General features: G+C 37.9%; 1 protein-coding gene across 7 annotated transcripts in view; it reads left to right on the top strand.

Annotated features, from left to right (window-relative positions):
* Window positions 1–779: 779 nt before the first annotated feature.
* LOC149842560 (uncharacterized) overlaps window positions 780–14,463 on the top strand; it is a 98,820-nt gene continuing 85,136 nt past the window's right edge. For 4 of the 7 annotated variants that reach the window (XR_016430790.1, XR_016430789.1, XM_089999282.1 and 1 more), the window contains exons 1-2: window positions 786–974; window positions 1,096–1,175. Coding sequence is in view for 2 of the 7 variants with exons in the window: in XM_089999282.1 (XP_089855408.1) it covers window positions 905–974; window positions 1,096–1,175 (150 nt within the window). In the remaining 5 variants the exon portion in view is untranslated. Of the gene's footprint in view, window positions 975–1,095; window positions 1,176–14,463 lie in introns of all 7 variants that reach the window. The other 3 variants (XR_016430793.1, XR_016430791.1, XR_016430792.1) reach the window with 1 other exon arrangement.

Genomic DNA, 14,463 nt, shown 5'->3' with positions numbered 1-14,463 from the left:
TTGCGAAATCAACCAAAAAAGAATTCTGTGGTGCTTAAAGCACACAATTTAATATGGTCTACTCTCATGTCGATTGGGCAAGCTGTCCAATTGATCGAAGGTTCCCATCAGGCTATGCTTCTTTCTCAATCCAAATCTACTTTCTTGGAGTAAAAAATAAAACATGTGGTGTCTCGCTCTAGTATTGAGGCAGAGTATAGAGTTATTGCCAATGCCACAAACGAAGTTGCATGGGTAGAGTATTTGTTGCAAGAATTGGGTGCCAAGGTAGTGAGGTGCCTACTATACGGTGCGATAGTGTTAATGCTACATATTTAACAGTAAATTCAATTCATGGTCGAAGTAAACACACTAAAATTGATATTCATTTTGTTCGAAAAAATTTTTGCTAAGTCAACATCTATATGTGGGTCCTCAAATTTTGAAAGCATTTTAATTTTTTTTCAAAACTTAGGTTTTTTTATTAATGCACAAACTTTAGATCCTTTTCTGAAAAATTTCCGCTTACTTATCAAGTACTATTCAACATAAAACCTCCATGGTCATTGACATGTACAACCATCATTTCAATACTTTTAATGTTTTAAATTTTATTTCAATAAAAATAAATTTTTTAAAATTAAAATATACAAAATCAGTTTTCACTGAATAAAAATTTAAAAAATTCTGTGTTTTCTCGAGTCCTATTTTCTAAATAGAGTCCTGCGAGTCGAACACGCGTCGCCTCCTGCATCCGCGTATATTTGTGACAGCGCTCAACATCGTTCGTCTTTCTCCGGTTCGACTTCATTGTGGGTTTCTTAACAGCGCAACAAAGGGACGTCTCTCTCTCTCTCAACCAAACCAAACGCTAAAAATTTCACCAGGATTCGATCTCACGGTACAACCGGATTCGGTCGAAGAGATGGCGAATGAAAGCGTCGCTGGTGAACGCAGGGCCTTCAGCCTCACACACACCTTTTTCTATCTCATCGGTACCCACCTCCCCCTCTCCTTCCCAATTCCACCTCACGAATCGCGCTAAAATCCCTCGTTTGGTGGCAGAAGCGCGCCTTTCCTTCTTGTTTAGTTACTATCATTCTTTTGCCGTTTCAGCGTCGCAGGTTCTGTCGAGGCTTCTCTCGTTTCTCCTGAACTTGTTGATAGCTCGCCGTCTTACCCAGGAGGACTATGCGGTAACGATCACTCTTGTTGCTTTTCTTGGCGCGTTTCGGTTTTTCTCTTGCTGCTGCTGCTATTACTGTTATTAAATTAGGAGCCACAATTTAATTGTTGATGTCATTCGCCACACTAAAAATTTCCGTTGGTTTTCGATTAAAAAAATATGTGAAACGAAATGGGTTCCTGGAAAACTTAATGATGAAGTCTGAAAATTTGATTGCCATGACTACTATTACTCCTCCTCCTCCTCCTCCTCCTCCTGCTGCTGCTACTACTATCTAAGGCTAGTGATTTGTGTTCACGTTGTTAAAAATCATGTGTGTGGTCATTTTTTGCAATTCTTAGTTTTTAGTGTGGAGAAAATTATGATGTAGACATTATTGACTTTAGTATTGTCTTTTGGACTTATATGCCGCAAAGAGTATGTGATTAGTGGATTGTATTGATTTTCTTAGATTTGAATGAAGTTTGAACATTTCCCTGGAAAGGTGTAGAAATGTTGAGCTTTGTTCGCTTGGTTAATTCAAATTAGTTAGGTGGGCCTTTCTAAGCAGAGCTTTTTAGATAGACTACTCACTTTTATAGACTTAGGCTATGACGAATGCGGGTTATGTACATATATTTGGCACATCCAGTTGTATCATACTCTTTGGCAAAAAGTCATAGATGTAAGATTTGTCCGACTAATCTGACCCCAGTGATGTGTTCAACATGGTTCGCTTATTAGGAGTTGCACTTTGGATTGAGTGGTTTTGATCAAAATCATGACTTTTTCATGTGAACTTTTGATGCATTGTAGACCGTTGATATCCAAAGCTTTTAAAAAACCTGCATATGCAATACAATCGGATTATCCAAAAGACATTCTTTTATAAACAAACCATGTGGATCTGATGCAGTGGAGGTGTCTGCTGTGAAAGCACCGTCGGCTGAAAGGGAAGGCTGTTCCTTCCTGATGGTGTGATACGCAGGAATGAGAAAGAACACCCCACCAATAATCGGTGGGCCTTGCTTTTTATTAGATTGTAACAGTAAATCCAAGGAACAACGAATAGTGACTGAACAGTAAGTGGAATAACAATGTAAAGGAAATATGCAAAAGGGAAAAGTAACAGTGCTGAAAAGAAAACAAGCGGCTGCTCAAGATTCAATCTTATGTGCCTTTATGAAACCCTAGGAGAGGGTTTTAAATAATCAGCTGGCGGATCCGGGTTGCGGGTCCAGTCATGGACCTGGGACGGGATCTGGGTCTTCTTCTTGCCGGATCTGGGTCGTCCGGGTCGGAGTGCCTCGTACTCGTCTGGAGTAGGTACGCAAGGGAACCACTTCCTCACATCTCGGTACCGCATTCTGGATCGGATCCACTGCATGGGTCCGATCCTCAATCCCTTCATGCAAATCGGGTCCACTGCCTAGGTCAGACTGTTTGGACCTGGGTCCATCCTGCTCTGCATCAGGATCATATCTGCAGGGCTTGATCTACAACAGATCAAGAAAATGCTAAAAAATGAATGGTTTTCTACTAATGGATACAGTACTAACGTGTGTAGTCTCTCTCTCTCTCTCTCTATATATATATATATATATATAGTCACTAGAATATGAGAACTAGAAATATGGGCATTTACAACACTTTTTTTTGCAAATCCAACCATGTGGATGTGCTTGGCATGGTGAATTTGCTAGGAATCAACCATTGGATCTTCTATTTTTGATGAAAAAATGTGATTTTTGAATGCTTGATTAAAGATTCTGAGCCATTGATTTTAAAGCCTTAAAAAAAATCTTGTTTATGCATCAAAATCGGATGATTCAAGAGCGGGTTCTTATAAAACCAAGCATGTAGATCACATCTGTATGGTTAGATTCAAGAGAAAAGAACAAAAAATCCATGAAAATCGTGGTTCACACATTTGTTCTCATATTTCCAGTTCTCATGTTCTAGTGACTCTCTCTCCATATATATATATATATATATATATATATATATATATATATATATATATATATATATATATATATATATATATATATATATATATATATATAAAATGCTGCGGTGCTCCGGGAGCACCTACTCCCACATACTAGAAATCATGGTTGTAGGTTGTATCTTCTCAATTAAACCTTATGGATGTACTCAACATAGTTTATTTGATAGGAGTCATGCTTTGGAAAATGTTTTTTGGACAAAAATATGATCTTTTAAGTCATAAAATTTTCATACATTGTGAGCCGTTGATTTTTAAATGTCTTAAAAAACACACATGTATGTTATAATCACATGATCTAGAACTTGTTTTCTTCTAAATAATGCTTATAGATCATATCTGTAGGATCAACGAAGAAAGTTTAAGAAATTTGAAAATCTAAAGTTTCTATTAGGTGGGAGTAGTTACTTCGGGAGCACCTTATCATTACCACACACACACACACACACACACACACACACATATATATATATCTTCTTTGTTCGATAAGTGCACAGTTGTGGAAAGGGATGCTAGTCGGCTCGTCGAAGTTGTAGGCCTGATCAGATCCGATAGATGCTTCTTTATCCCTTCATGCGCCTTTTTTCTTCCTAGCATATTCGCTCTCGGTGGTTCTCTCCATGCCTTCCCTTTTTCTCCTATGATCACAAGGCGAGAGGGAGGCCTACACTATAGAAGTGGACGATATAGTATATAAAAAAGAGAGGATTTGAAAGAGCAAAAGATGAACCGGAAGCCGTTGGCACTTGTGGTGAGCAGAAAGCGAGAATAGGTACTCTCGCCACATTAGAGCAATGAAATTCGTGCGCATGATCTTGTATTAAGAGCTAATTTGGCTAAGGGGATGAGACATAATTATCACGGAGAACCCGCATGGCGTCACCAGGAACCCTATAGTAGCCTGATCTGCATTGAAAAAACTCTTGTCCTTGTTTTTTCACTGTCAATGAGCTCTTCATCGAGTTTATTTATTTGGTCCTGTATCCAAAATTCCATACCTTCAATCCGAAATCTGTAGAGAAGCACTCAAATATTGGTGACAATCAAGTCTACTAAGGACTTGATAAGAATAATCACTTACAAAGTGCAGTATGACACATAAATATCACAAAATGCACCAAGGCACACATAAAAAATATCAGCTTTTTATTAAGAGGAATCCTCACTAAAACGTGAAATACAACGGGACATTACCCCAATATTTATACACAAGAGGAGGCTGGTTAGCCGTTAGGCCAGCCTCCCAACAGCTAGTCAACAGGTCAAAAAGAAAAAAATTAAAATGAAAAGAAAGAAAACTAAAAAATAAAAATTACAATAAAGAAACCATCTATATATATATACATATGCAATCAAGCATATACATATATACAAGACATGAATTTCTAACACTCTTCCTCAAACTTATGGTGCAATCACCGAAAGTTTGTTAAGAAGGAAGTTGAACCTTGGTGAACACAGAGCCATGGTGAAGAAATCAACAAGTTGATATTCTGATGTCACATAGGGAAGATCAATAGTCTTCTTTAAGTACTCTTCACGAACAAAGTCGCAGTCCATTTCTATATGCTTAGTCTGTTCATGAAACATGTGATTCTGAGCTATGTATATGGAACTCTTGTTATCACAACATAATCTTGTAGGATTCTGAAGATGAACTCCCATATCTGAAATCAGTTGTTTGAGCCACACAATCTCCATGATAGTAGTGGCCATTGTTCTATACTCAGCTTCTGTGGATGACAACGACACTTTTTGTTGCTTTTCACACTTCCACGAAATCAAGGATTCTCTTAAAAATACACAGAAACTAGTTGTTGAACACCTGTCGTTCGGATCCCCTCCCCAATCAACATCTGAATAAGTAATGAGATCTAATGAGGAAGAAGAGGATAGAAAAACTCCCTTATTGATGGTGCATTTAATGTATTTGATGATTCTCGTGACTGCATCATTTGAGTTGATGTGGGCGCATGCTGAAACTGACTGGCCACGTGGATAACATGAGCTATATCAGGTATTGTAATACTTAGACACATAAGAGATCCAACCGGTTGTCTGAAGGGAGTTGGATTATCCAAAGGAACCCCATCATCAGCTCACATCTTCGTTCCGACAATCTTTGGAGTATCAACAACTTTGTCATCTGACAATCCTAACCTGTCAATGATGTCTAAAGCAAACTTTGTTTGTGACAATATATATCCTCTGGTAGAATATGACACTTCTATTCTAAGAAAGTATGTTAGAAAACCAAGATGAGTCATTTCAAAAGTGTTTTTCAAAAACTGTTTTACTTTTTAAATTTCTTCTTTGTCACTCCTTGTAATCAGCATATCATCAACATATAGAAGAAGAATTCTTGACAAACAAAGCCGTGTCAGTATAACATGGTTTGAAACCATATCTAGTAATAACATTGTGAAATATGTCAAACCAGGCTTTGGGTGCTTGTTTGAGCCCATACAAAGTTTTTTTTAATCTAAGTACCGTGCCTTTAGAAACCATCAACCCGGGTGGAACATCCATATATACTTCCTCATTAAGATTGCCATTTAAAAAAACATTCTTGACATCCATTTGAAATATATTCAAAATTTTAACAGCTGAAATAGCAACAAGGATTCTAACGGTTGTCATCCTAGCAACAAGAGCAAATGATTCTTCATAATCTACTCCTTACTCCTGAGAATATCCTTTGACAACTTGTTAAACTATATCTCTCTTATATATATATATATAAAGATATATATATATATATATATATATATATATATATGATATATGTATATGTATCTATCTTTATATATATATAAATATATGTGTTTCTCTCTATTCCTGTAAAACCCGCAAGGGTATTATAATCATTTCTCTTTTTATGCATATTCATAATTATGTATATGTTGTAATGCATTTTTTATTTTTGTCTTTTCTTCTTTTCTTTTTTATTTTCTTTTCCTTTTCTTTTTGTTGACTTAAGTCAACTTGGAGGGGCGCTCAACACTAGTCGTTGGGCCCCTCCAACGGTTAGAATTCTAACAGTTGGAGGGGCCCAACGACTAGTGGAGCCCCTCCAAGGCTCCTTTGTTAGTTTATAAATAGGGGAGATCCCCCTTTGTAACTCCCTACTTCTTGGAGCTTATGTCCTCCATTTTTCTCAAATAAAGATTCTCTATTTTTTATATGCCTTCATGCATTTGCGTTTCTCTATTGTACCTTTGTGTACATTTATTCTAAGTGTTCTTGTGCTTTTGTGCACATACCTCTTTGTGGTGTTGTGCGTAGTGCACTTTATCTCTTTTTTGAGATATTTTCACATGGTATCAAAGCCATGTTTATAAAGAAGGAGAGCTCGGTGTTTGTGCTATTCTTGAAGGCTGCCTCGAAGAACATGCCCATCATTTCTCCTATTTGTTTGGTGAGAAAAGTTCAAAGGAGATCCTTAGTGGTTAGTTTCTCACTCTTTTTTTTTTTAAAAGACTTTCTCTCTCTCTCTTAATTGTCTCTATGGGAGAAAAGGACTCTAATTTTTCCCTTGGTTTTAAATTGAATGGATCCAACTACCATGTTTGGGCCGACAACATGGAGGGTCATATTAAGAGGAAAGGCTTTTGGGGATATGTCAAAGGCACCATTCCCAAACCCGAACCTAAAATCACCATCCTTGAAAAGGGTGAAATTAAGGTTCTTGATGGTGAAGAGAGAGAAAAAGCCTTTGAAGAGTACAACAAAAGGCATGAAGAATGGGAAATGAAGAACTACAAGATTCTTTCGTGGTTTTTCTCTACCGTTGAAACAAGGATAAATGCAAATATATTAAAATTCAAGAAAGCTTTTCAAGTATGGGAATACCTTGAGAGAATGTATACTTCAAGAGACTTATCCCACAAGTATTATCTTCAAAAGAACGCATTAACTCTCCAACAAGGGGAAATCTCTGTTAGAGAATACTTTGCCGAATTATCTACCATTTGGGATGAACTTGCTCTTCAAGAACCCAAATGGAGCGGAAAGGCGATTGAGTTAAGACATAAACAACTAGAAGATGATTACTTTTTCAGAGCAAACTAGATCCTCTCTTTTGTTTTCTTTCTCTTCTCCACCTCTTGAAGATGTGCTTACTAAATTGAGTGGAGAAAAAACTAGATTAGGAATGAATAAAACCAATCAAACTATGTTGGCGGTTCCTTCTAAATAAGAAGATGAGGGAGCCTATGCCGTTTCTAGATCGGTGAATAATGTAAAAACATATTGACCCCCCTATTTCAATAAAAATCAAGGAGGAAGAGAAAATGACGGGCAATATGGTAGAAGAGACTATAGCAAAATCATGTCATTTTTGTAAAGATCCGAGCCATATTAAACCGGTATGTTCAAAGTGGAAAAAGATGGTGGCTATGTCTTCAACGTTCCAATCATCCAAAGAGGAGGGACCATCAACTTCCAACAATGCTACTTTATCTCTAAATCAAATCATGGAAGCTCTTCAACCTCTACTCAAGGGATCGGTTTTCGGGGCCACCATGTCAACATTCTCTCCTCCTGGTAAGACTTTTTGGCTTTTGAATTCGGGTGCATCCTTCCATATGACTCAATTTTTTTTTGCTCTTTCTAAATACACAAAAAAATTATCATCTTCCTTTGTCTCTACTGCGGATGGTGCTTCTCTTGAAATCAAAGGAATTGGAGATTTTGAAAAACAAGGTTTTTTATCCCTAAAGTTAGATTTATTTCAAAGTTAAATTTAAATTTGCTTTTCGTCTCTCAACCTTCGGATCATGGGTGTGATATCAAATTCTCATAAAATAAATGTTGGATACAGGATCGCCGGTCCGAGAAGTTGATTGTGGAAGGCTCTAGGAAAAAGATCTATATTATATGGAGTTTTTCTAAATTCCAAAACACTCTTTTTAGAATGTTGCCCAACATAAAGATATAAATGTTTGGCATAAGTGCCTTGGGCACCGAAATATTGTTAAGCTTTCTTACCTACATTTTGTTAAAAATTTATGTAAAGACAACTTCAATTGTAATGATTGTATTCTTGGGAAGATGAGAAGCTTACATTTTGGACAAATAACCATATTTTCAGCTACACCATTTGAAATTTTGCATTCGGATGATGCTCCAGTTAGAAGGATGGAGAAATGGGAAAATATATTAGTTAAAAGAGGTCGGGGTAGGCCTAATAAGACTTGGATGGAGATGATAGGAAAGGATATGAATGCTTTGAACCTCACCGAGGACATGACATTGGATAGAAATGATTGGAGGAGAAGGATTCATGTGGAAGACCCATAATGATTTTCTTTTTTTGGTTCATATCGCCGAACCCAATTGTTTTGGGATGAAGGCGTAGTTGTTGTTGTATGTATGGGGACCGGCACCCGTTGTATCCAAGAGAGGTTTTTCCTATTATGTTATTTATGTTGATGATTATTCAAGATATTTTTGGATATATTTTCTTAAACATAAACATGAAGTTTTTTCAACCTTTAAGGCCTATCATATGATGATACAAAATCACTTCAATGATAAATTATAAATTCTTAGTACCGATTCCTGAGGAGAATACCTCTTAAATGAGTTCAAAAGTTATATTCAAAACAATGGGATTATCCATCAAAGATCGTGCCCTAAAACACTTCAACAAAATGGCTTGGCCGAACGAAAACATAGACATATAATTTAAACCACTAGGACCTTACTTATTTCTCAAAACATACCAAAAAGATTTTGGGTCGAAGCGGCCCTTGCATCGGTTTATCTCATAAATCGTTTTCCATCAAAAAATTTGAATCAAATATCTCTTTTTGAAACTCTACACAAAAAAGAACTCGACTACAACATATTAAGAATTTTTGGTTGTAAATATTTTGTCCTCACTGACAAAAATAATAAATTATCTCCCAAAGCCATCCCTTGTGCATTCTTTGGGTATTCGAAAACGCAAAAGGGATTTAGGTGTTATGATATTCAAAATGATAAACTATATGTTTCAAGAAATATAACTTTTTTGGAAAATATGAGTGGATTTGATGAACATAATATCAGATTTGATATCTGGTACAGTTTCCACAGTAAACAGGGAGAGAGAGAGAGAGAGAGAGAGAGAGAGAGAGAGAGAGAGAGAGAGAAATAATCAATGGCTGGGGCGGCTCTATGTTACTCGACCTCCAAGCCCTAATCCTTTTATAAATTAAACAGGTATACAATGATCCTTGTAATATCAGAGATATTACAAGGATGCCATTAATAAGTAATATTCAGCATGTGTTCATTAAACATACCATGCGTATGGATCTGGATCCAGATCGATACGCAAGTGATATTTTAACACCCTCCCTCAAGTTGTACGTGATTTTGGAGCATGTACAACTTGCTCTTTAATAGCCAAAATTGACGTCCTGTTAACCCCTTGGTAAACAGGTCTGCCACTTGATCTTCTGTTTGAACATGACGTAGTTCTATCTCCTTTATCTCGACTTTCTGCCGTATGAAATGTTGATCAATCTCAATGTGCTTCGTTCTGCTATGCTGGATAGGATTACATGCAATGTTTATTGCGCTTTGATTGTCACATAGAAGAAAAGATCGAATAATTGTCTCCCCAAGATCACTCAATAAGTGTCTAATCCATGTGACTTCTGCCGTGCCTGCAACCATCGATCTGTATTCAGCCTTTGTACTCGATCGTGCCACTGCCTTTTGTTTTCTGCTGCTCCAGGACACTAAATTGTGTCCAATATTTGTGTCCAATATATACACAATATCCAGAGACAGATCGTCTCTCATCTAGATCCCCTGCCCAATCTGCGTCTGTATAAGTGATGAGTTCATGTCCTCTATGCAGATTATCGTTCTTGCGATAAACAAGTCTCTCCTATAGTTCCTTTTAAATAGCGTAGAATGCGCTTCACAGCTTCCATATGACCCTCCGTTGGAGCATGCATAAACTGAGATACTTGATTGACAACATAAACTATATCAGGTCTGGTAAATGTCAAGTACTATAACATCCCCACGAGACTTCTATACGTTGTAGGGTTGACACAAAGATGACCATCTTCAGAGGTCAGCCTTTGATGTAATACACTAGGAGTACTGACCGGTTTGCAATTCGTCATCCCGGCTCTTTCCAGAAGGTCAAAAGTGTATTTTTGTTGCATGAGTGTCAATGTGTCTTGTTGTCTGTCAACTTCCACACCAAGAAAGTACCTCAACTCCCCTAAATCTTTCATCTTGAAAGTTTTCATTAAAAACTGCTTCACGTCTTGCACATGATTATCTGAACTCCCAGTGATCACAATGTCATCAACATATATAAGAAGAAGTATAACAATGTCTGCCTTTTGGTAAATAAAGAGTGAGTGATCCAGAGAGCATCTTCTAAAACCATAACTCTGAATTTGCATAGAGAAACTTTCAAACCAGGAACGGGACGCCTGTTTCAACCCATACAGAGATTTTCTTAGTTTGCACACCCAGGCAGTAGGATCCTTCTCGGCATAACCAGGAGGTTGCTCCATATACACTTCTTCCTTTAAAGTTCCATGCAAAAATGCATTTTTAACATCCATCTGGCTAAAGCTCCAACCTTGATCGACTGCTAGGGATATGATGACACAAATAGTACCCATTTTGACTACCGGACTAAAAGTTTCATCGTAGTCTTACCATGTTGTTGTGTGAATCCACGAGCAACAAGTCGTGCCTTATATCTGTCAATGCTTCCTTCAGGCGTATACTTTGTTTTATAAACCCATTTTGAGCCAACTACATTCTTTCTTTCTGGCCGAGGGACTATTTTCCAAGTCTGGCATTCATGAAGAGCTTCCATTTCTTCATTCATAGCTTCAGTCCAATGGCGGGATTAAAGAGCTGATTAAAACAAGTGGGTTCATTCTGTTTTGTGAGCTGAGACATAAACAACTGGAAATCAAGGGAAAAGGTCTCATAACTCACCCATCGTTGAATAGGATGCTTAATGCGTGACGGCCTTTGAGCCGGATCCTTGGCGATGCTTTCCACATTCCTCGGCTCTGTACTTTTGTCCCGTCTAGTGTATATCTGCCCAGAGAAGCGTTCTACTGGGGTTGGCTCAACTGGAGACTCAACTAGAGATAATTCAACATGCATCTGTGAGTCATTCAACTCCCTACTCAAGCCGAAGGAAGGACAATTTGGCTGACATGTTTCTCCTGTATTAGCAAAAAGATCTGCGCTCATCCATGGATCATATACTTCTAATTCTCGAGATGGCAACGCTGCAGAATCATTGACCTGAAAGTTTCGTTCGTCAAAAACAACATTTCTGGAGGTCCTAATACGTTTTGTAGTAGGATCATAGCATCGATAACCTTTGTATTCATCTGCATACCCAACAAATCTGCACTGGACAACCTTGTCCTGAAACTTATTTCGCAGAGATGAATCAACATGTATATAACATACACAACCAAAAACACGCAGCTCATCATAAGAGGGATGTTGCCCGAATAAAGTATAATAGGGAGATTTCCGATCCAAAAGTGCCATAGGAAGACGATTTATGATATGAACAGATGTGTGAAAAACTTCTGTCCAGAGACTAACGAGCACATTGCTATCATGTAACATGCTCATCGCGCTCTCTACAATATGCCTGTGTTTCCTCTCCGCAACCCCATTTTGTTGAGGTGTATGAGGGCAAGAAACCTGTCGACTTATTCCTTTATCCCGAAGAAAGGCAATAAACTCGTTCGATGAATACTCTCCTCCACCATCACATTGAAAATGCACAATATTACAAGCAAACTTGGTTTTGACCATAATGGAATTCCCGAAATATTTGAAAAACTTCATGCTTGTGTTTTAAGAAATATATCCAAGTATAACGGGAATAAGAATCAATAAAGATAACATAGTAACGACTGCCAGAAAGAGAAAGAATAGGTGCGGGTCCCCAAACATCAGAACAAATAATTTCAAATGGCTTTGAAGCTCTTTTATTTATAATATGAAAAGGAAGAACATGACTTTTGCAGAGTTCGCATGAAGAACATTTATTATTATTATAAAAAATTGAACATAAACTAGACTCTGGAAGGAGACCATCATATACAAGATTTTCAACGAAACCCCAACTACAATGTCCTAAACGACTATGCCAAATATCTGACTTATTACAATGAGATAAATTAAAAACTTCCAATGAAGGGGAAAACAAAGACTCTGAAGGTGAAGACACTGAAGGATGCTTGGACGACTTCAACTGGAGAACTGGAACTGAAGACGAAGACACTGAAGGGATCTCCTTGAAGACCCACATGTTTTCTTGTCGCTCCCCCTTAGTGAACGTCTCCTTCGTTCGTAGATCCTTAACATAAACAGAAGAGGGAGTAAATTCGACGGAAGAATTCATATCGTCAACAAGTTTAGCTACAGAAACAATGTTCTTTTTAATATTAGGAGCAAGAAGGACATTGGACAAGTGAAGTGAGGACTTTGACATAGGAATATGTGCACTGCCAGTATGACTAATGGAGTGATAAGTTCCATCTCCCGTAACTATACTACCTTTTTCAAAATAAGGCAATAAGTGAGATAACTTACCCGCATTACCCGTAACATGTGTGGCGGCACCTGAATCAACATACCATTCGCCTTGTTCATTTTGCTTGATCGTCATCTGAGACAATGCTGATAACAAAAGTTGTTGCACATCTGTGGATGGCACTTTTGTGTCCACAGTGGTAGCTGATTTATTCTCAATTTTGTTTATTTTTCCTCTGTTCTGTAGATTAAACCAACAATCAGCTTTCACATGTCCTTTTTTGTTACATAAGAAACAAGTGGGCACTCTCCTCTGATTTCCTGTATTAAAAATCCCTGAAATAATAGGTGTAGGCAAGATACCACGTCCTCCCTGCCCAAAACGTCCGCGGCCTCTGCCTCCTTGATGCCCGCCATTCCCTCGTCCAAAACCAACAGAAGTGTCCATGGCTAAAACTGAATAAGGACGAGCTGATTCATTTCCTTCTGCCCTTTGCTTCATAATCATCTCATGCTGGAGAAGTTTCACTTGGAGGTCGTCAAAAGTGGGCAAGTGAGGAAGGCATGATAAAGCTGTGGTGAACATGTCAAAATCAGGACCCAATCCATTTAGAAGTTGTTGAACTTTATCTTTATCTGTAATAGCACTTCCAACAACAACCAATTGATCAGTAATACTCTTCAAGCGGCTTATGTATTCCATGACTGTCATGGAGCCTTTCTTCAAACTTTGAAATTCATTTTTTAAGTACATAACGCGGGCTTCTGATATCTAAGAGTATGTCTGAGACAGCTTACTCCACAGATCCGCCGCAGTGCAATCATCTGAAAGAGTAACCAACACTTCTTGAGAGAGTGTTGACGTAATATAAGCAACCAAAGACTGATCCCGCTTCCTCCAAGCTGTATACTCTGGATTCTTAATGGAAATGGTAATTGTGTCACCCTTCTCATCCTTGGTTTCCTGCAAAATAAGCTGTGGTGGTATAGGAACTAAACCATCCAAATGTTCATCGAGATCCTGACTCCGTATAAAAGGAAGGATTTGCCTCTTCCGGGTCAAAAAATTAGAATGAGTAAGTTTTTCTGTAACGAGCTGACTCAAGAAATTAATTAGTAATCCATATCAGCGGAATAATGAATAAGCAAACAAGATGAATGAAAAGAAATAAACAGATTTGAGATCACTTAATTAATTAGTAAAACTGTAATTAATCAGTCAAACTGTAAAGAAAGGAAGGGAAACTTGTGGAATCAAAAACTGGTTTGAAATAAAAAAGGGGGAACAACAGTCGGTGATGTTTAGAAAAAAAAAGAAAAAATGGAACCAACACAAATGATAGAATGAACGAGAATAACAAAAATGAGCGAGAATAAATAAAAAATATGAGTAACATGAAAGAAAGGATGGATGAGCACGCTGTTCACGCTGATGAGGGATTTCAGAAGATGGGACATCAAAGAGTGCTGTTCACGGTCTGCTGTTCATGCAGTGCTGCTGTTCACGCTGATGGAGAAAGAAAGATACCAACTTTCAGAAGATCAAGGGTTTCAAAGACTGTTGTTCATGCTGATGAGGGACTGCTGTTCACGCTGATGAGGGGTTTCAGAAGATGGGACATCAAAGAGTGCTGTTCACGGTCTGCTGTTCATGCATTGCTGCTGTTCACGCTGAAACCATAGAGGAGGATCAAAAGGATCGAGCACGCTGTTCTGCTATTCACGCGTTGCTGTTCATAATCTGCTGTTTCAGAATTTCTTCACGCACAAGATGGCT

This window comes from Nuphar pumila, chromosome 3, assembly GCF_984573655.1.
Source record: "Nuphar pumila chromosome 3, dmNupPumi1.hap1.1, whole genome shotgun sequence".
Taxonomy (NCBI): Eukaryota; Viridiplantae; Streptophyta; class Magnoliopsida; order Nymphaeales; family Nymphaeaceae; genus Nuphar; species Nuphar pumila.
The sequence above is the reverse complement of the archived record's forward strand: the minus strand, read 5'-3'. Positions and strand labels throughout refer to the sequence as shown.